Consider the following 21,922-nt stretch of genomic DNA (forward strand, 5'->3'; position numbering starts at 1 on the left):
AATAATAGATATATATTATACACACTATATGAATCTATTTTTCTCTGGAATGAGTTACCTCTTCAGATCAGGATGGTAAACAGTAGTTATACATTCAAAAAGAAATTACGCGACCACATCCACAGGAAATTGGCAGAGTCGCTACCGTAGATTGTTTTTTAAATTTATTTTGTCTCTCCTGGCAATTGTAATATGTATGTATTAAGTATGCTTACATATATGTATAGATTTCACAAAGAAGGAAGAGTGAACAATATCTGAACGGTGAGCAGGGCAATGAAGAGGGCTTTAACGTTAGCTACTCAAACAAATGAATAGATTTACAAATTAGAACCTACTTATTATTGTGTAACGGCTGTAATGGAGATAATATACAATGAATCACAAGTAGTGACACCACATAAAGTAGGGACTTCAGACAACTCACCGATACTCGCACTTTTACAGTGGAAAAAGAACATTTCGTTTTGTTAAGCTCAATCTTATTTAATATTCACCCGCATCCCTTGGGAACTACTTCCCGTACCGGGATAAAAAGTCCTCGATAAATGGGCTATCTAACACCGAAAGAATTGTTCAAATCGGATCAGTAGTTCCTGAGATTAGCGCGTTCAAACAAACACACAAACAAACAAACAAACAATCAAACAAACAAACTCTTCAGCTTTATAGTATTAGTATAGATTGATATTAATAAGCTTATTTAATATTGGAGTAATTTATATTTTGAGCTATGCTAATATCATAAACGCGCTAATCTCAGGAACAAACGGTTAGATTTGGAAAAAAATATCCGTGTAAGATACCCTATCCAGGAAGCTTTAGGCTACTTTTTATCTGCTTTTAAAACATTTATCCTTACTTCCAGAAAAAATAACTTTCACTGAAGTATAAACTCCAGCTCATCAAGTTACTACAAGCTGTCAAATGTGGCATTTTACAGATTTCAGTAGCTTATATTTACAGCTGCACGCAACTAAATTCTTTCCTAAGAAAGCGCTAACATTGTCCCAAGTCGCAAGTATACCCACTCGTCACATAAACTGGAAAGCAGAGCAAGTGTAGCGACAGCCGCGGGCGTCGGCAGACTGCCCCGGTTACTGCGACCTTGAGCCGAGGCTCAAGTTACAGGAAATTATAATGCATCTGTGGGAAATTCTACACCATAGGAGTAAGGTTGACATTGAAAATTGAACTAAAAATTGGGTTTTATAAGGTTTCTGCTGTAGGTAAGTTTTTTTATGGGACTGCGCCTCGAAAAGAAGGGTGGAATACGAGTATTCCAGCAGCCTATATCTATGCGTGTAAAAATTCGGCAGTACAAAAAATCCTCTTTTATGAATGAAACTTGGGACTTGGTACAATGTTATCGCATTGTACCGCGGGCGTCGGGAGTCTATCCCGGTTACTTCGACCTTGAGCAGAGGCTTGACTTACAGGAAATTATGCATCTGTGGGAAATTCTACACCACAGGAGTAAGGTTGACATTGAAAATCGCACAAAATTTGGGTTTATAAGGTTTCGGCTGTAGGTATGTATTTTTTAAGCGACTGCGTTTCGAAAAGACGGGAGCAATACAAGTATGTTTATCCACCTATATCATCTACGTATGTTTTTTTTTAATTAGGGATGATGAATGCCATAGCGTCTGTAGCTATTACATAAGAGGAATTTATGAAAATCGTGTCGTTTAAGTTAAACGGCATGCATACACCCTATGCATAGCGTTTAAGCATCTTGACATAGGTAGGTAAGTGTAGCGAAGATTTAGAAGAAAAAAAAATCTCTAATACGGATGTGCCTATGAAACTTAGCAAGTTATACTTGACTAGAGCTGCCATCCGTCCGGGTTTCCCCGGATTTGTCCTCGTTTGGAGGCCGTCCGGGGGCCGTCCGGGCGGGGTTTCTAGAAGTGTCCGGGGAAAACCCGGACACTTTTCATGTAAGGAAGCACCTCATTGAATTTAAGTGTATGGTAATAGTAAATGGGTTACAAATTAGGTATTATTTTGTTTAAAAAAAACCGTACTCGTTCGGGGAAAAAATGCGATTTAAGCCAAATGTCCGGGTTTTTTTTTATGTTTGTCCGGGTTTGGCGAAATTCGAGATGGCAGCCCTATACTTGACGTAACTTAAGTTGCCAATTGACTTTTTTCTAGTCATATACATATGGAGAGTGGGGTAACTACTGCCCGTACCGGGATAAAATATAGCCTATGTTACTCGTGGATAATGTAGCTTTCGAATGGTGAAAGAATATTTAATAAAGGTCCAGTAGTTTTTGAGCCTATTCATTACAACCAAACAAACAAAGTTTTCCTCTTTATAATATTAGTATAGATGAAAGAAATCCCTGTCGTGTTTTTGAGACGAATAAATTACTTATACGACGAAGAGATGAATAGATTATGTAACTGACTCCTTCAACTTTACTACACATAATTTAGGTCAAAAATCCAAAAGCACTGACAGCTTATGCCATGCTTAATTTATAAGTAGGTATCTCATTAAGATAAGAAGTAAACTATGAAAGTTATTCACTTACCTCCCATCGCAGGTACCTACAATGTCAATGTCTTTAGTACATACAACCATTTAATTAATCAGGTTCCGAAAATATTAGGGATCATTATTAGCGCCCCGGGGCTCTAAACCACGGTCATGCGCCTTCCGCACGACATGCGGAGTGAAAGGGTGCGCCCCCGCTTCTCATATAAAAGCTTCAAGCGCTCCTCGACACACATCATCCAGCATCCTCGATCAATTCACACACCACACAATGGCATTCAAGGTACTACGGAGTTCTCACAAGAACCAGCAACACCAGTTTCTAAAGCAGACTCATTAAACAAATGTTGACTGTGATTTGAAAAGTGAAAACAAGTGAATTTTGTTTCTAACTAAACGTTTTTGTTGTTCCCAGTTTGTAGTGTTCGCATGCCTGGTGGCTGCCGCCAGCGCGGGAGTGTACCCGGCCGCGCCCGTGGCGTACGCCGCCGCCCCCAGCTACGTCGCCCACCAGGCGTACGCTCCCGCCCCAGTGGTGCACTCCGCGCCCCTCGCATACGCCGCCAAGGTGGTCGCCCCCGTCGCCAAGCTCGCCGTCGAGGAGTACGACGCGCACCCCCAGTACAGCTTCGCGTACGACGTGCAGGACGGTCTGACCGGCGACTCCAAGAGCCAGCACGAGAGCCGCGACGGTGACGTCGTGCAGGGCTCCTACTCCGTGGTCGACCCCGACGGCACCAAGCGCACCGTGGACTACACCGCTGACCCGCACAACGGTTTCAACGCCGTCGTGCGCAAGGAGGCTCTCGCTCACGTCGCTAAGGTCGTCGCCCCTGTTGCCAAGGTGGCTGCTCCTGTCGCCTACCACGCCGCTCCTGTCGTGCAGGCAGCTGCTCCCGTGTACCACTCCGCCCCAGTGTACCACTCTGGCCCCGTGGCTAAGCTGGCGTACGCCGCTACCCCAGTAGTCCACGCCGCCCCTGTTGCCAAGTTCGCCGCTCCCATCGCCTACTCCGCTCCCCTGTACCACCATTAAATTGATGCCAAAACCTAGGAATCCAATTGTATAATACTTTTAGCGTATTATTTTCAATACGTTTTCAGTATTATGTCTTAAGTCCATTAGGAATTATTTAATTAAATTAATATTTTGTACTGAATTTTTACTTCTATTATTTTTCCTATACATACCTACCTACATATCATTAGATGAACATAGCGAATTCGCATAGTCACATAGCATATAGGCACCATGTGGGTTATAAAGTTCACGCCTGCGACTAAAATTATCCCACTGACATTTGAGTTAAGTTCTAATACTCGTACATAGTATGTTTCTTGTAGAATGTTAAGTAGAGGCATGACGCCATATAAAGAGATATATGTATCTACGTTTAGATCAGATGATTCTACCAGAAAGTTTTCACACTTTCGGCCTATCTCAAAATCTTAGGTCCAATCTGTGGATACTTTCTTGCAGTGACTAGAACGTAGGTAATCATGGAAACAGGAGCCTCATACTATAAAGAGCACAAAAGTCGTCCATAACAGACATTTAAATAACAAATAATCCTGAAAACAAATAGGGATCGTATGAACTTCCCTTTTGAGTTGATTTATTTTCATTTTTAAATATCCATCAATAGGAAAACGACCTCTAAGAGCATTTTTATTGTTCTGTGTTATCTTCACGGCTATAGACGCCTAGGGCTAGATTCACCATAATACGCCCCAACCACATGCCACCCGGCCGCGCCACCCCGCCTGCCGCGCCTACTATTGTGATGAATCTGTCTCGTGGCTTTTCAATGGGACACCCTACAATTCCGTTATTGATTAGATTCTAGTCATTAAAGTTATTTTAAGAATCGTTAAAATTCGGAAGGTTTTTTGATTTGTCCGCAAAAATAGATTCCCGACAAAAGTCCATTATCTTCAATCAACTCCCGTTTGCACGAAATAAAAAAGCTAGTAGGTATGTTAAATATAGCTATAGGACGATCATCTCAAAATTTTGGTAAACATTATTTGCACCTTATATAAAGTCCAAGCAGCCAAGGGAGTAGAGGTACTCAATCGGTCATCAAATATCGGTCCGATTATCTATCCTACAAAAAGTCTGTAAGTATAGTATAGTTTTAGAGCTTCTTCGGGATGGGCGGATATGTGCTGTAAATGCACACAGGATCAAAAAAAAAGGGGGCACCCCCTAATCAGAGACCGGTTATTTGGAATGGATTCTAAAAGAATAGTAAAAACTTCACTGAACTATTACAAAACAAGATGTAGGAGCTACTGAATAATAAATCATGCACACTGACTAAGTATACACAAGCACATGTTAGTACTAACACAAGTACTAGGCTCGGCTTTGTTCCCTTCCTTGCCAACGCCCTTGAATAAACTGTCCCCCCTTTCACGACACGGCTACACCCTGCCTACGCCCAAAACAAAACTCTTCACTGCGTATAGTATACGTCTAGGAATACGTCAACGCCCTTGCCAGAATAAAACTGCAAGAATATTATGATGTAACTCGTCCGAATTAATTCAGTTATAAAATAACTTAATAATTATAAATTTTTGGGATTCTGAAAGAGATGAAATAGTGAAACTATTAGAACCAGTTGGAACATTCTTTTTTGATCCCAAGATAAGTATTTTATGAAATTAACAGTTTTAAGCAAGTAGAAAGTTTGATTTTACTTGAGTTTACTCTAAGGTGATCATGGTATTTTGAAATTAACCACTTCAATACTCATAGAAGGTTTAAAATAAAGATATTTCTTTAAAATAACACAAACAAATGACAACCTACTACTAGCGCCATTGCGTTGTCAGTGTTGCCATAACAAAAATAACAGTACTATTGTATATTCCTATGTTTGACAGCTGAAATCAAAATAAACATCGGCCGACGCCCAAACAAAACATTATTTTTGAGAAATAGGCGTGCCGCACACGCCCGGCTGCAGTGTTCTCTGACTCTAAATAACTTGCACCTTATTAAATATATCTGCCGGTCTTTTTAAAAAATAAGGAACTAACGTTCAAAATAATTGTTGGTAATACAGTGTTTTCTTCAAATTAATCATATTTTATATAATATTTATCGAATTACATAACAATAATTACTTTGGACTTTGATTATATCGTGTAACTGGGGCTGCGGAACCGGCAATGGTGTCTACAAGGGGGGTTCGGTATAAATTTAGCGAAGGCGAGCGCGTTTTGTGTTATGAACCAGATCCAACTAAAGCTAAAGTGCTGTACGACTCCAAGGTAAGTTCCGCAGGCCTAGGCCTAACCACGCCCTACACTATTATATTTTCCATCATCATGTTTTACTTATAATATACTTCAAGTATAGCTTCATCATCTGCAACAAAACTAACATCTAGGTTATAAAATTGTGAAGAACTTTTTGACCAACTTTCTTGTTAAAAGATTACACAAATGTGAACTCAACTTTTACTTCCTATGCCTTGAAAGATTTATTCTTTGTGAAATTTGGGAATCCTCCTGGCTTGCTAGCTTACTTCAAATATATTGAAATAAAATTGTTTGAAAATATTTCATTTTTTTTTTCTTTTATTATGCAAGAACTTTATATAATTACTCTGTTGCTGTAAGGATGTAAAAAATAGACAATTTAATATGTGTTCTATTGAAATTCATGTTTTGTGTGTATTCCACTATTTATTGCTTTGGGTGGGGTTGGGGTGGGGCAAGTCCTCATGTGGTGACAAAAGGATTAACTTCTTTAATTCATTTCAATATCTACAAATCTTTTTATAATAACCCATGTACTGTTCCTGATGCTGAAAGTACTACATAGTGGATTTGGAGATCATAAATATACTATACATTTTACAAAACCCATATAAAGTTGTAAGGGTAGAAGTCAATGTAATTCAAACATATTATAGAACATTATTTAGACTTTCGACTCCTCGTCACTAGGTAATTAATATTATATTAAATTAAATTACACATAAATGTGAGATATGAAGACAGCCGGTCTTACTTAACTCTATCAATTGCGAACAGGTATTGGAAGTCATCGAGAGTAAGGATAAACGTGGCCGCCGCACCGTAGAGTATTTGATACACTTCCAAGGATGGAACTCTTCGTGGGATCGCTGCGTCAGTGAAGATTTTGTGTTGAAAGATACCGAGGAAAACAGACAACTACAAAGAGACCTCGCTGAGAAATCACAACTTCAACTGTAAGACAACATTTAACTTCTAAACTGTCAATTTATTTTGAAAACTTATTCTCAGTACCTAATCATAAATTGGTAATTTTTTTTCCGTCTCATATTCCATTGTCAGTGTTGAATAAATTTTTCATTGATAGGGGTGCGTATTTGTATCGGCGAGAACGCAAAAAGGGAGGAAGCTCAAACACCGGGGCGGGTCCCCCGAAGCGCGCCCGGCATGGCTTCTCTGACGACGGGTCTTCTAGCAGCACACAGCCTGATGGTAAGTTTTAGATTTAACATTACATGAGCGCCTACTGCGATGCAGCATTTTCTTCATTTAAATATTTAAGCAATTGTCTCCCATTTAGGTTTTAATTCAAATTTTAATTTACAGCATTGCAACAGTTGTCATTGCGATTTCATACAACAAACAAATCTATATTTTGTTTGTAAATAATTTGATACTGATCAAATCAAAGCTAAGTGATGCATCGTATTGTAACGTACATACAAACAACTTATGCACGTGCGTATAGTTTCGAAAAGCCCGCCACGACACACCCAAACGCGGCAAACATGGCGGTTTGCGCGGTAACGCCCCAGACATGCGCACTGAACTTCATCGCATTGGCGGTTTCCTTTGTTATCTTGCGTCTGCAAAAATTGAGGAAAGTTTTCAACTTCTGAAATAATACAATGAAAGCATGACGAAACTAAAGTTTCAAGTAGGGTTGACTTAAAATAGAAGTTACGACTGTCTAACCACCCCCTATATAATTTGGCTGCAATGCGCTAGCATAATAATAATTTATTCTGAAAATAGCTTCAGACTGAATTTGTACTTAGATACAGGAAATAGGTAGGTATTTATAAAACAGACAAAGTCCAGTCTGCATTTCAGTAATGCGACGGGCGTGCCCACACGTGGAATGACGTTTTACATACATACCTATATTTACCCCCCAATGCAAAGGGTTATTCCCGCTCGGTAACACATGGGTAACACCCTTTCGTCAACACTGTTGACGATCGGGAAAAAAAATTTCGTTCGTTCACAGTGTCCATGAATGCTGGTTTTTATTTTTTAAATATGGAAATAAAATGTCATGGATTTTTTAAATGTTTTAATGGATTATGTTAGATCTTTTAAAACACAATTAACTAGAAAATAAAAGTGGCCTTATCATGTGCATAATAACCATTTTACACTAAAATAATAAGTAGCGTTCGTCAACACTGTGAACGAACGAAACTTTCCCGATCGTCAACCGTGTTGATGAAAGGGTGTTACCGAGCGGAAATAACCCAATGCAAAAAGGGTGGTGTTTATATTAGACCACTATGTATATGTCTGTCTGTGGCATGGTTAAACGGCCAAACCGCTTTGGTTTCAAAACCTTTCAATAACAAACGTAAAAGTTTGTGTGAATGGATTGCTGAATGTTTGTTACTCTTTCATGTAATTGCCTGAATATGTATGTATATATGAGCCACAAATGGGCCACGCTTTGAAGTAGCAGCTATTTTATAAAATGGCACTTATGTAGGTACTCTACTACACCGGAGACGAGGGATTGCCACGCCCTAAAACCACGTTGCAATTCTCTTATCGGCAACTTCAATGCTCCCTACCACGAACTATATGATAACTATGCCAGAGTAGGTTTTTAAATTAAAGTAGTCTACATTGACATTTATTGTTATGTAACTACCAGCGCAAAAAGGGGTTTTATTTAACGAATAGGTACCATCCATACTGTAGCATGAAGCGTCAATGCAGTTTTTAATGGGTGTGGTCCTCACGCGCTTTTAAAATCCACTTGTTCAAATGAAAAACGTCACTTTTTTTAAACGCTGTTATTGGGTCGGCTTGTACTGGAATCTAAGATGATTATTTTAACCATCTGCAAAGGACAATACAATATGGTACTGTTGAACTGGTTTGATGATGGGGTCGATGGGGAAGATATGAACTGGAAATTCATGATGGGACATCATATCAGAGCTGTATTTGGACTTGTTAGAAAGGTCTTGTAATGATTTGTTCGTGCCTTTATAAAGCGCGTTTTCTTGTATTTTTTTTTTTATTTTCTTTTTTTTTTAAGCCTTCTCATATCAGGTATTTTGAAAGTTTCTCCTCAATCAGATAACATTGAGGAGGGCGTGGAGACGGCCGACACGGACTCGTCGTCCGCCTCGGGGTCCAGCTCGCAGCCACGCTCGCCGCCGCCCAACGTGCATGTAGGACGCGCGCATATCGCGTTACCCTCGGCTTTACGGTAAGTTTGCGACAAGATTCTTGGATTATGTGCACTTATTTATTCAAACTTTAATGAGTAATTACTTAAATCTTCAATATGATGCGAAAAAAATATGTCCCTGTCTATAGGTGTTCTTCTATCTATGAGTATTCTTTTTTATATTAATTTAATTAAGATTAATTCTTGCAATGTATTAATTATATAATTTCTGCCTCATTGGTCTGGCAAGCTAAACGCTCCAGATAAAAAGTTTTACCATAAAGAATTTCTCGGTAACGACGTGAATCTAGATTGGAGACCGGGCCATGACATTGATAGCAAATAATCAAACTGCCTTTCTTTATTATTACTGGTTTAGACTGGATGATATGTGGGATACGTAAGGGTGAGGCTAGAATGAACGACAGTGCGCAACACCCATTCGATTGTTGTGGGACTTCGATTTTGCGATAACAGCGTCACAAGACCGATTTCGGCCACGGCGTCTGTTCTCATATAAGGAGATCAGCCAGCTGCGCAGGACATATTATAGTGCACGAGCATTTGCGCAGTGCACTCACTATTCCTTCACTCTCTGCGCCGATGGGACGGCAATCCGACACGACCGGAGAGAGATCAAGCGCTAGACCGACATTCACGTGCTCTCCGATGCACATTTAAACTATGGCGTATATTCCAGCGACCGCCTAACATTCGACTACCACTTGGTGGTGAAGCGTGGTCGCCTGTCCCGGCTGCCGGCGACGCCGTGCGCGGCTCAGATACTCGAGTCCTTCGTCAAATGGTTCGCGCGAGCCGGCGCCTGGCACCCCACGCGGGCCAGGCATGACCCGCCCCAGAAGCCGGATATGCTTGATGTTTCTTGCAGGTATGTTTCGAATCCTGGTTGTCTAGGTACGTTTACATTTAAGCCCTCTATGTGTTAAATAGTCAATCCTCCATTTTGGGAGATTATTCTAAAGAGTTATGGATCGCGGAAAGAAGGGTGAAACAGAGGGTCCTAAACCTGAAACTATGTTGAGTGGGCATTGGCGCGGGTCAAAAATAAGTGGTCCAGTTTTGTATGAAACCGCGTCTATCGCTGTTTCAGGCCTAACACGGAACTTTGGTGGGTTTTAATAAGCCTGACACTCCTTTCCTCACCACCCAAAACGGGATAGGTTCTGAAAACAATCTAACATCACTCACTATACGAAAAGATATGCAACAATTTTAAATTCCTAGACTGAACCTAGTCCGCGAGGTGGCGGACGGTTTGCGCGTGTACTTCGACTTCATCCTGCGCGGACACCTGCTGTACAAGCAGGAGCTGCACCAGTACCACGAGATCTGCGGACAGTTTATTGACGAGTGAGTACAGGAACTAACATTGTATTTATTTATTTAAACGTTATGCCACATGGAAAGAAGCGAACTTTGATGTTATGAGGTTTACTGCAACCTCAACGCAGAGATAACATGGTAGGCTAATTGTTTTTTTATAAAATTTTGTATTGAGGTATCATATAGTTTGATTGAAGCTTTGGAGGATATAAGGTATATTTTCCAGAATCGTTGTTTTCTTGAATTAAAATTTAGAATATTTTTCATCGGGAAAATCCGAAAATTTCAGGATTGTATAATACAAGAACTTCGTAGGTGTAGAATAACTTAAAGTTACCTACAAATGCAATAATAGAATTTAATATTCCAGACAAGAAGCGCACAAGAAACTGGAGTTGGAAGGCGAGGAGGAATATGACGATGATCAGATGGCTACCGAGGAAGATGTGCTGACTGCCGCCGAGGAAGATCTCAAGAGCCCTAAGATACCCGAGTACTCGCATCTGCCGCCAGATCCCATGGACGCTGACAAGAGCGAAGGTAAGAGATATTATGTATAAGTTTGTATGTATTGTTATGTATGATATATATGAATTTGTATTTCTTTGGGCCCTAGTTGCCTGAAATAAATAAATAAATAAACAATAATCACCATCCTCCTATCCTTATACCTACCCGTTTTATTTGGAGTCCAACAACTAAAGGAAAAAACATACAAACCTCCAAATTGAGAACCTCCTGCTTTTTTGTATCTGATATCCTTTATGTAATAAAAGTCATTTTTGCCCCCCATCTTGGGAGCTTGTGAAATGTCCTTGATATTGGAAATTTGTAACATTCTACTTAAATGTATAATTAGATATTTAATTAATATAAAGGTAATTTCATATTAATTAAATATCTAATTAATATGAAAGAATTTCTGCAATTGTTCTATAAAAGTTGCTCAAGAAATTATCTATACCCACTCAACAAAAATCACATGCAACGACCTAACTCCCTCCATAATCACTCAAATAACAATTTCATGACTCAAAACAGGTGAATCAAACAACCACGACGACATTCACGCGTCTAAGTGCGAGTTCAACGACAAGCTCGCGATGAGCGAGTCGACGGCCGAGGACAACCACGTCGCCAGCTCCAAGACTCGCGACGGACGACCTGCCACCCGCAGCGGGAATGTTGCAAGGAGGTTCGTAGCACTAGGTCTTATACCAAGGAGTTTAGTTGGGTAGGACTGGCGACCTGCGTAGAGAAAAATATTTAAAAAAAGAATGAGAGGTTTTGTCTATGAGAATTAAAAAAAAGTTCTAAAGAAAGTAACAGATGGCGTTGTAAGTTACTGGGCCTTTGTCGAAATGCCAAGGTTAAAAAAAAAAACATTGCTCCGAGCCCTTTATGTGGCTTGGTTCAAGAAAGTCTCAGATTTCTGAACAAATTATGTTCTCAACTTATATATTTTTTTAAATATACCTAAAATAGATATTTGGCTAACATAATAGTTACGGTTTTCAGACTTCGTTCTCACAAGTCGGTGGTGTCTCAATCAGAAAATGAGGAACCCGCCCCCTCCACTTCAACTGGCGAGCCGAGGGCTTTCGAAACTATGTCTTCAAGGTACCTTAATAATTTTCACAAGTATTAACATTATGTACGTTAAAATATGGGTTAATTTGGATTTCAATCGAATCCTCAAGTATTTTATGTCGGACTAAAACGATTTAACCTGCCATTGCGTGATAAAACTATCATTCAAGAAAGGAACAGAATACGAACCCCTTCTTGCTTCTTTCTCGAAGTTTGGAAGTCTGCTGTACTCACTGGAGTAACTGGTTGAATAAAACCGAACTACAGAACCGCGTCTCCCCAACTCAATTCTTTTAGATAAAGAATAAGAAATGTTATTTCCAAAATATTACATCATCTGTAATCATTACCCCTAAACTAGGCAAAGCCTGTATCTTGGGTGTTATTTTACTTTTATTACTCTCAGAATCGGCCTGGAAGTGTGGGTCTGAATAGATTTCGCATTAATTTTGATGATAATGTTCTGTTGCAGCGTGGGCAGCAGCGGGTCGTCGCTGAGCGAGTGCTGGGCGCGGCCGGCGGCGGCCGCGCCGGCGCCCTCCTCCACGCGCACGCCGCTCTCGCTGCTGCTCGATAAGGTAACATATTATTTATTTTATTCTAAGTTTAAGTCATCATCATCTCCCGAACCTTTACCTGCAGCTGAATACCAATGTTTTAAAGCGCAAAGAGCGGCGATATATCGGACCTTCTCAACCCCCTTTACCCTGGCGACCCAATATCCCTTGGTAAGACTGGTTGTTAGACTTACTGGCTTCTGAATATGCTCAGTGACAGCCGGGACTTACAGTTTAATGTGCCCTCCGAAAAAACACTGTCATTGATTTCCTAGATATACTTAGAAAGTACATACAAATTATTTTTTCCATGTTTGCAGGTGGCAAAATGGCAGATTATTCCGCGCGATGGAACAGAGCACTTGCCTTGCCGTGTCTATGGTGCCATCCATCTTGCCAGACTCTTTGGTAATACCTGAATCAAAATTAGATTACGGTTCAGTGTTGCCATTCCAAAATAAAAACTCATTAAGGTTTTTCTTTTCAGTGAAATTGCCAGACTTCTTGAACGCGACTCAAATGCCTGATTTCAAATTGAAACTGATACTCAAGCACATCGATATGTTCGTTCAGTAAGTATGCCTTTTTTTTATTAACTGTCGTATCAACAATAATATATGCTTTCCAGTTGGGTGGAAAGCATATATTATTTAGATAATAACTAAAAAATGTGTCTATCACCAAAACAAACCTAAAATATCGTCTTATGTTAGAAATTCGGATTTCATATTTTGTTTTTAGGACCATTAAAACCCTTAGGGTGGCCTTGTTCTTACTAGAAATATTAAATTAAATCATTTATTTTTCTCAGGTACTTGGACGAGCACAGCGAATGGTTCGGCGAGGTGTATTACGTGGCAGACAGCATGTCCCGCTCACACTAAACGATACTCAACTAACAACACTTGCTCTCTATCGAGACAATTACATTCCAAATGATTCAAACTTAACTGATTCGAGTCGAAATTTATTCCAAAGAAAAACATCAATATTCGCCACCGTCCAAATTTTTTCTAACCTTCACAAAAATGTCTGCGGTTATTTAGAATAGGCTAAAATCTTATCAAGGAAACAAACACGCTTTCTTCTAGAATCTCTTTACATTTTTCTTGATAATATCTTAGCTAATAATATCGGCTAGTAATTGAGATTACTAGAAAAAAAAAAAACAATATCGTAAACGAGTGACTTATTGTAAAGCCTTCATTAGGAAAACGTAACGTTGAAATAATTTCAAAGTTCTCATGTTAATGCGCCTTAACTTTGACACCACTTTCATACAAAATGTAGGGTTATTTTTGTTACCCTGAGGTACAATAGCTTAACAAGTTTTAATTTACAATAATTGAATGTTTTAGGAAGAAGTTCTTATGCCCAGAATTTACAAAAAGGAGCGAAGCAGAGAAGTTTTAAACAACCATAGAATTTCCTAATTCAAATATCTCGTCTTTGGTGGGTCTTTCGAAATTGTATTGGTTGTTTTAAAAACTTCTCCACTCCGCTTTGGTGGAGTTTGGGTTTATTTTGCTTACGTAGTTTGTTTTAAAAGGCTTATGCCATCCGTAAGCAAAACGCTTTTCTATACGAATGTCATAGAAAGTGGTGTCAGCGTGGAGAATAACTAGGGTACTATTTTCTTGTAGGAAACGTTTGTCAGTATTACGTAGTGGTTGTAATCGGGACCTTGTTGGTTATTAGCACTGGCCTATCAATGCACAATAGGGAACCTGGTATGATTATTATTATGAGTATATAGCAGTTATGCTAGCCTAAATTCGTCTTTTTAATATATAATACTGTATCTATTTAGCGAGAGACTGGTCTGTCTACATTTATGTAGCTATATATTTATTTATCCATATCTTTCGCAATGTGTGATATCAATGAACAACTGCGTGAAATATTTAGTATCAAGTTATCATAGTTTCAGTATTGTAGTGTTTCAGCTATTTACAAATAGTTCAGTTGATTACAATTTTATTCACATTTTACAGAATGCTTATTGCTTGAAGTATAAAAATAAAAATCTATCGCAACTTGCACATCATTTAAAACTATTCTATCAATATAATACTGTAGTGATTTACGACACTATATCATAGCCGTCTCTGGTACTGATCAATAATTCACATTATATGTAGATTATTCATTATATGATTATTATTATAATAAGTACAGTGTAGTTTGAAAATTTTAAAAATGCCGACGCTGATTCACATAATTACATTATACAGGATCTGGTTTTCTTCTTTCGTTTTAGATAACGACGAGATGGAATAATATGCACCAAATAAACGTAAGCCTGTATTGTTGACGTCAAATAACTTTGTCCCTCAATAATATGCTACAGAACTACCGAGCTTTTGATACACTTACTGTTCTTGGTCTTCAAAGGGCTACAAAAATTCAAATTAAGCTGCACTGATATTAACGGAAGGCTCGATGGGTATATACCTACAAGTGACTGCACAACTAAACAATTACGAATAAAACATTTATAAGCGCATGTGCGAGGCATCAAATGACAAATTTTAGCGGGGCAAAGTTATTTGACGTGAATTGTATGTTACACCAAAAAAAAATGTAGATGTCTGGCCGACCTTTAAATTAATCCTATCTATAGTGAGAAAACTGCAATAGTAATAGCATTTTATTTTAGTGGACAACTTACAAAATAAATAAAATATGATTTCAAAACGAGTGTTTTATTATGAAAAATTACATTCCAATTCCAAACAAAAACGATTTTGCAATATTTAAGTCTACAATTAGACATAGCTTGTATTTAAAACTTAAAGTAATAATACATTATTCACCAAAATTAAATTTAAGGCGAGCTGTGTTCTTAAGGCACACAATAAATCATTAGATTGTTTCCCAAAGTTTCAAACTGAACAAAACACCTCATTTTCAATTGGTTTTTAACCAGGTGTTCGAACTAACCAACATATTTTTGTGAATGTTTGCTTAAAAAACTAACGCATACATCAATTTTATGACTAAATAGCAATAAAATGATCTCGCTGATGTTTACTATAAGAAACTTGAGATCAGTGTTAATTTACAATGAAACATTAAATTCGACAAGGTAGATCGTAACTTTACAGATCAACTTTATTATTTATGAGCATTTTTCGTGTGTGTGATATAATAAAAACACAGTTTTCGGTAACAAAACTTGCAATTACAGATTAGATTTATTATTGATACGTAAAATACAGTTGTACAAGATTGCTGTAGAAAAAAGGATGTTTCTTGAACCCCATTTCAACCAATCTGATATCTCTGCTTAGGAGACCTACAAGAAGTTGATAAGTTTTTATAAAAAAGATCAGTTCACCATAGACTAAAATAAAAATACACCTTCATATCGGGTTGTGAGTTGTCTAACAGAAGGAAATTAAAATTATTTACTATTTATTTATATTCCGTAACATGGCAATTGATGTCAGAAGGATTGGGACAATTTTCAATTGATTTAGTGAGAATTCAAAGTAACAATAAATACATAAAATAATAATTGAAAAGAACCAAAGACTTAAATTTAAATAACGAAAAAAAACATAAACACAAGCCTTCAAACATGTTTACTGCCAAAAAAACAATTTATCTTCATTTATTTTGTACAAAAATTAAGAAAATGTGACCATAGTTCAACGGAATCATTTGTTGCCAGCTGTTTATTTTTAAAAGTTTTTTTTTGTAAAATTCAATGTAAGATACCTTATTGGTGTTGTTAAAAAAATTATATATCTGACTGGTTGGTTATTGGTTAATCTTGTTCCATTCTATGTATGACCCGGCGGTACTCGTGCTCGAGGGCGAGGTACTGGTTGGCGAGGCGGCCGTGTGTCTCGCTCAGTCCCGTGGCACTAACTGTCGCCGCATACTCTTCAGGCTTCAAAACTTTTTGCAGTTTCTTCATTTCTAATTTCTTTTTCTGTAACAAATACAACCTTTATGTAAAACTAAATTGCTGGTATGCTGAGTATACATGCTAATTTGTTTCTGAACAAATTGTTACGTTTTTACGCTAACATAGCTGACTAGTCGGAGATAAAATTTGAAATGGAGATAGCTGATGGAGAGGGTGATAAGCTGACATTCAGATTACCGGATTAACCTCGAAATACTCAAACGATACTCTTAACTTTAAATACTACTTAAAAGTATATCCGTCACAGAAATTTACGTAAATATGAGAGAGATAGAATTATGTTCGAACAGTCCTTAAAATTGAGTAGTGTTCCAGTATTCGGTCGTAAGTTACAGGTAAAACGAGTACCTACGTAATGTGTATATCATACCTGAAAAGGTGCATTTAATCTATTTTTGACATCAAGCCGGTAATTCAAGTAGGCAGTCTTATCTGAGGTGTTTGTGCTCTTCAAACGGAGAATTTCATACACGCGCCGAGCTTGTTTTTTGTTGATTTTAAATTTGTTACTGGCTTGATTCGCCATTTCTTCTGAGAACCTGAAATTATAAACCAGAATTCGTGGGCGGAATGGCTATAAACTGATGTTTGAATCACTCGGATCTTTAAAAAAGTACTTTCTAAAAGTATGGATAACAAGTATTACAATCGAATTATGTCAAATTATGAGTGGTTTCAGGAGGTTGCACTATTAAACTATAACAATAACTAGCCATGCCGTCAAATCCACAAACCAACCAAATGACATCAATTTTACAGCCGGTCATGGTTTGCTAATCGTTATGGTTAAATGGTGCAATCCTTATGACTAATATTTATGAAAAGCAGTCACAAAATCAATAAAACTTACCCTTGCAGAAGTTTAGCAGGTTGAAATGCTGGTAAACCACTGCAGTTCTTAGCATCAACATAATCTCTAATCCTTTGGAAGTCTTGTGATGGGTCCTCTACAGTTATGTCTACTACCTCTGGTTGTATTATAAAGTGGGAGTACACTGCCTGAAATTATAAATTAATATTCTTAACTAACGAAATAATTATAATATCAAGCTGGTAAGTTATTTATTACCAACCCCCTTACTTATAAAATCTCTAATCACCTTCTAAGCAACATTTTAACTAATCACTACTTAAAGTCTTAAGTAGTGATTAAATGTTAGTTAAGATATGCTTAAGCAACGTTTATAAGTAAGAATTTTCTTAAACAGCCCTTAAGTATTACTTATATTTAATTCACGTTTATAAGTAAGGGGGCAAGTGTTTAAAAATGTATAGATCTTTTGAAAATATAAGAGAAAGTACTAGAGAGTTTTATCTATAGCACGTTTGTTTTAGCGAGAGTATATTTTATTAGTTTTTTAGATAAATGCATACTTACTAAATTACTCCCTTGCAACCAATTATTAGTATTAGGTATAAAATCCTACAGTTTTCACCAAACTTTATGGTGGTTCGCAATTAATTTCAGAGCAGTAGTACCACAGATTACCTTAATAGTTACTTCGTAATACACACATGTGGTCCATGCCCCCGCACACCTTTGCATCGAACCTTGAGCACGATGTTCCAGACTCCCGAAAAAAATGTCGAGAATAACAAAACCTTACCTGCAGCAACTGAGCGCAAATCCCGAGTTTCCGGAAGGGCGGGAGGGTGAGCACCTGCGAGATGCGCGGGCGCGAGTGTCGCGGGTAGGCGTAGTAGCGGTACACCGTCGCGTACGCCGCCGTCGCGTAGCGGACGCCGCCCTCGCTGGACTGGAACTTCTCGAAACTGGAATAGTTAACAAGAGAGGGTATTGTAGTGTGGGGCTTGTAAGGATAGGATGATAGATCTTTGATAAAAAATAATCTAACTCTTAGTGTGTTCATTGTGACATCTTCGGGAGCGTTCAAGTAATACGTAACGCAATTTGGGGGGAGGGAGGGGTCTTGTAAAACGTTACAATGCGTTACAGGGGCGGAGGGGGGCTTTCTTACAACACGTTACGTAACATTGTTTTTTTTTTTTTAATAAAAACTTAGGGAATTCAAACTCCAAAATTGGCAACCCTTTTCATTTACGTTTTACGGGGAATCCCTTGATTGTATTAGTCTGGTCGTCATTTTTGATTTGTTCTCGCAAGTTGGCAAAAATTTTTGTTTATATTTCACGGGGAATCCCTAGACTGTATTGCGTAATTTATTGTTGTTCTCGTTGTCAGTATTCGTTAGCGTTTTTATGCAGAAGCACATTGCTATAGTCGGTATTATTAAAGTGAGTTCATAGTGTTCATACTGTAATGTCCTCAAAAGAGGGCGATTTGTATCATCAGCTGTTCCTGGCCTATAAAGGCTCTCATGCTGACTTGCCAGCGCAACTGTGTCAAAAAAATGCCTTACTTAAAAATACTTACTTGGTTAATAGTTGATTATTATTTAATTTTGTTAAAATACGATTTTATTTCGAGTAAAATGTTTAATTTCAGTTGGGTTTCCATTTATAATTGCATTGTCAAAGATTAAAATAAAAATGTTATTTTTTTTAAGAGTTTATTAGTAAAAAAAGCTAAAATAGGAGAATGAAGAATAAAAAAATGTATAAAAAATAAACAAAATACGCATGTGATGCGGATTAAAAATCTCTTGTTTTATTTAGTATGTATTACCGTAAAGGCAATTAAAACTATACCAAGGATAAAATCTGTAACATACTTTTTTGCGAATTTAGGGTAAAAATGGTCAATTGAGTGTTACGTAACGTTTAAAGAGGGGGGGGGGGGGCAGAAAAACGTTACGGTGCGTTACAAGGAGAGGAGGGGGGGTCAAAAATCTTCAAAAATTGCGTTAGGTAATACTTGAACGCTCCCTTCTCACACAGGGAAGGAATGAGTGTTAATAGTCTTGCTTGTTCAGATGGGCCGTTAGACATAGTTATACTACTTCCTTGTTAGAAGGAAAGATACAATACTGGTTAATATTACAAATACGAGTTTAGATGAACATAAAGTATCATGAAACTTCACAGTAATATACATAAGAATCACTTAAAGATTCTTTATCTGGGTACAAAAAATAAGTAGAAGCCTCAAGATGAGGGTGAAACTGTAGAGCAGTACTACATATCATATGCAACAGCCAGTATAGTAGGTATTTCTTGTATGTAATGTGAAAACATTAACATTATTTATATAGTAAAGCTAAGATTCATTAAACAATACTTACACAGTGAAAAATGTCCATTGATCATCATCCACGTCAATAAATGATGCTGCATCCACATACCACAGCAGGAATGTCTGCAGCCTTTCATGGAAGTTCAGGAAACCTGGTGTTGATGTTTCACAATAGTACACTTCAAAGGATCGCTTCTCACCACCATCAACTGGAAAAATTATACTATGCGTGAATAATTACTAACATATTTAACTCCATGTATGCCAGTGCACAGATCTACACGAGGCACAATGGATTTTCTATTGTTCTCTGATCAGCGGCATGCAAGAGGTTAATGAACAATTCCAGTGGCTCTAGTCATCAATATACTCAATTCCCGATTTCTTTATTAGCATTCCATATGTTACACAGAAGGTAAATTTTATAATATTGATACAATATGGACTCTTTTAGTACATGGCATACCACAGAGAAATTGATCTTTAGCCACCAGGCCAGCCATAACATTGACCAGTTGCAACAAGTAGTTATTATTACCACATTTAACACTACATATTAAGTATACAAACATGATTTATCTCTTAACAGTCAGAACCTGTTTGTATAAAACATATATGTACCTATTGTGTCATGCAAAAGTTCATTGAACTTATACACCTATCAAACATGACATTTTGTAAATGTTATTAGTCAACAAACCAAGTGTAAGTACTACTATGAACATTTAACAAGGTTTATTTATAGCAAGATTTCAACCATAATACAGTAAAAAAAATTAGTCTTGTCTATACTTACATGGGTCCACAGAGAATGCATGTAACAACTGTCCGTGAGGTGTAAATGACTCATCTTTCTTCAGTATAGAGACAAAGTGGTCCAAGTTGGTAACATACCCTGGAGCCAACACTTTTGTCAAGGCACCTTCTACATCATCTGCCTTCATACCCTCGGATTTATTTGGTTCAATCTGTAATTACAAACAAATAACCTCAATAGTTACAAAACAGGTTTTATTTTGAAATTGAATCCTTAAAACATTCTCATACTGTATGAGTTCAGTGTTTATTCATTGAATATTGGTTATTTAGGTACTGATCTGTATGACTAATAAACTATCAAAACATTGAGAAACATATCGCATATGGATCCAACCTCAACCATGAGCCCTAATAATTCGCATTAATGACCTGAATTGGACATCAAAATAAAGACTAGATTTTGTTAAGTCAAGTGAACATAGAACTTAGCAATGAGAATGTGTAAATATAGTTACCTTTTCCGTGTATTCAATACCAAGATATGTCTGAAGACTTCCAGCGCTGTAATAAAGTCTTATGTGCAAGTCTGTGTAGCCAAATATGTTTTCATTCTCCCCAAATACCTGGTGACACATCTCAGGGCCGAAACTTGTGTCGTCATTCTCAAGATCTTCTACAGACCTTACTGAAATTGTAAACAGGATTTAACACTCGCACCAGTTACACCAAAATACTCACAAAGATTGACAACCTTAAGACATCTCTCATACAATATATCCAGCTTTCCTTCACAAGACAATGACTCAAAAACTGGCATAATGTTATTTTGTACGCCGGATGGTATAACAGACAAGATGTTTTGATGGATTGTAATCTACTAAGACAGAGTTCAGCAATCTTACCCAGCTTAAATTCCAAAACTTCGTTACCATCTACAACTAAATGGCACAGCGCGTCCGTCATTTTCTTAATCTTTAATAATAAAAATGTTATTTCATTACACCTGCAGACCACCCGATTCCCGCGCAAAAAGATGGGGAATAAAAATATGGAAGACAACACATATAATATTAAACTGTATTGATATAGAAAACCTTTGAATAATTTAAAATACACCAACGGTTTGGCAAATTCAAATATGAATCACTGTATTAAAAACAATAATTTTACAGACAGGACTCAACAAAAATGCAAAAATTAGAGAAACGAAAGCCAGGCTACTTTTTTAAAATAGCTGTCAGTCAACGTCAAAAATAAATGTCAAAAAAGAAGACTTCTTCCTTCGCATTTTAATCTGCGGCACCGGTAGAGTACGACCAAATTGCTATCTATACTTAGAGGTCAGGAAATAGGTCTCAAGCTATTTTCCTCTTAATATTTGGAATGAATATTAATTGAAACCTTCCCAGAATTCATTACATTTAACCGAAAGAAAAAATGCAAATAAAAAAGCGAATGCCATAACTTTAAGATACAATCACATCTATATAGTGTTCGTCATGTTCTGATATTTAAAACTCGTACTTGTGAATTTTAAAAGAAATCCCGAAGATATGCCGAAATCATGAATAAGTTACGAAGATCGATGGTAAAAGCGTATTGAATTTTAAAGATATGCTGATATGCA

At 37.5% G+C, this 21,922-nt stretch overlaps 3 protein-coding genes across 5 annotated transcripts; 2 read left to right on the forward strand and 1 right to left on the reverse strand.

Annotated features, from left to right (window-relative positions):
• Positions 1–2,761: 2,761 nt before the first annotated feature.
• Positions 2,762–3,615, forward strand: LOC124640641 (larval cuticle protein A3A-like). The gene is made up of 2 exons (XM_047178502.1): positions 2,762–2,792; positions 2,925–3,615. The coding sequence occupies exons 1-2, from the start codon at positions 2,781–2,783 to the stop codon at positions 3,543–3,545; spliced, it is 633 nt and encodes a 210-aa protein (XP_047034458.1). The 5' UTR covers positions 2,762–2,780; the 3' UTR covers positions 3,546–3,615.
• Positions 3,616–5,399: 1,784 nt separating this feature from the next.
• LOC124640793 (protein male-specific lethal-3) lies at positions 5,400–15,142 on the forward strand. 2 transcript variants are annotated; one of them, XM_047178718.1, is made up of 13 exons: positions 5,400–5,791; positions 6,560–6,738; positions 6,870–6,994; positions 8,846–8,993; positions 9,655–9,843; positions 10,200–10,325; positions 10,669–10,838; positions 11,340–11,493; positions 11,817–11,918; positions 12,361–12,466; positions 12,766–12,853; positions 12,933–13,017; positions 13,257–15,142. In XM_047178718.1, exons 1-13 carry the CDS (start codon positions 5,690–5,692, stop codon positions 13,327–13,329), a joined length of 1,647 nt encoding a protein of 548 aa, XP_047034674.1. In that variant the 5' UTR covers positions 5,400–5,689; the 3' UTR covers positions 13,330–15,142. The 2 variants fall into 2 exon arrangements, with proteins under 2 accessions (XP_047034674.1, XP_047034675.1); XM_047178719.1 differs by having other exon boundaries at positions 8,861–8,993.
• Positions 15,135–21,546, reverse strand: LOC124640796 (histone acetyltransferase type B catalytic subunit). Of its 2 annotated transcripts, XM_047178724.1 has the most exons (9): positions 21,198–21,546; positions 20,811–20,980; positions 20,333–20,504; positions 19,586–19,745; positions 17,990–18,155; positions 17,233–17,381; positions 16,753–16,921; positions 16,169–16,385; positions 15,135–15,743 (listed from the first exon to the last, which is right to left on the reverse strand). In XM_047178724.1, the coding sequence occupies exons 1-8, from the start codon at positions 21,256–21,258 to the stop codon at positions 16,218–16,220; spliced, it is 1,215 nt and encodes a 404-aa protein (XP_047034680.1). In that variant the 5' UTR covers positions 21,259–21,546; the 3' UTR covers positions 15,135–15,743; positions 16,169–16,217. The 2 variants fall into 2 exon arrangements, with proteins under 2 accessions (XP_047034680.1, XP_047034678.1); XM_047178722.1 differs by having other exon boundaries at positions 15,135–16,385.
• Between the last annotated feature and the right edge of the window lie 376 nt (positions 21,547–21,922).

This window comes from Helicoverpa zea, chromosome 21 (genome assembly GCF_022581195.2).
Source record: "Helicoverpa zea isolate HzStark_Cry1AcR chromosome 21, ilHelZeax1.1, whole genome shotgun sequence".
In the NCBI taxonomy this organism is placed as follows: Eukaryota; Metazoa; Arthropoda; class Insecta; order Lepidoptera; family Noctuidae; genus Helicoverpa; species Helicoverpa zea.

Excerpts from the sequence above, each read along its gene's own strand:
- LOC124640793 (XM_047178718.1), top strand. The coding sequence starts at position 5,690 with ATGGTGTCTACAAGGGGGGTTCGGTATAAATTTAGCGAAGGCGAGCGC. Across the intron at positions 5,792-6,559 it reads AAGTGCTGTACGACTCCAAG|GTATTGGAAGTCATCGAGAG; the intron begins GTAAGTTCCGCA and ends AATTGCGAACAG. Across the intron at positions 6,739-6,869 it reads GAGAAATCACAACTTCAACT|GGGTGCGTATTTGTATCGGC; the intron begins GTAAGACAACAT and ends TTTCATTGATAG.
- LOC124640796 (XM_047178724.1), bottom strand. The coding sequence starts at position 21,258 with ATGACGGACGCGCTGTGCCATTTAGTTGTAGATGGTAACGAAGTTTTG. Across the intron at positions 19,746-20,332 it reads TGCATTCTCTGTGGACCCAT|TTGATGGTGGTGAGAAGCGA; the intron begins GTAAGTATAGAC and ends TAATTTTTCCAG. Across the intron at positions 17,382-17,989 it reads TTTGCGCTCAGTTGCTGCAG|GCAGTGTACTCCCACTTTAT; the intron begins GTAAGGTTTTGT and ends TTATAATTTCAG.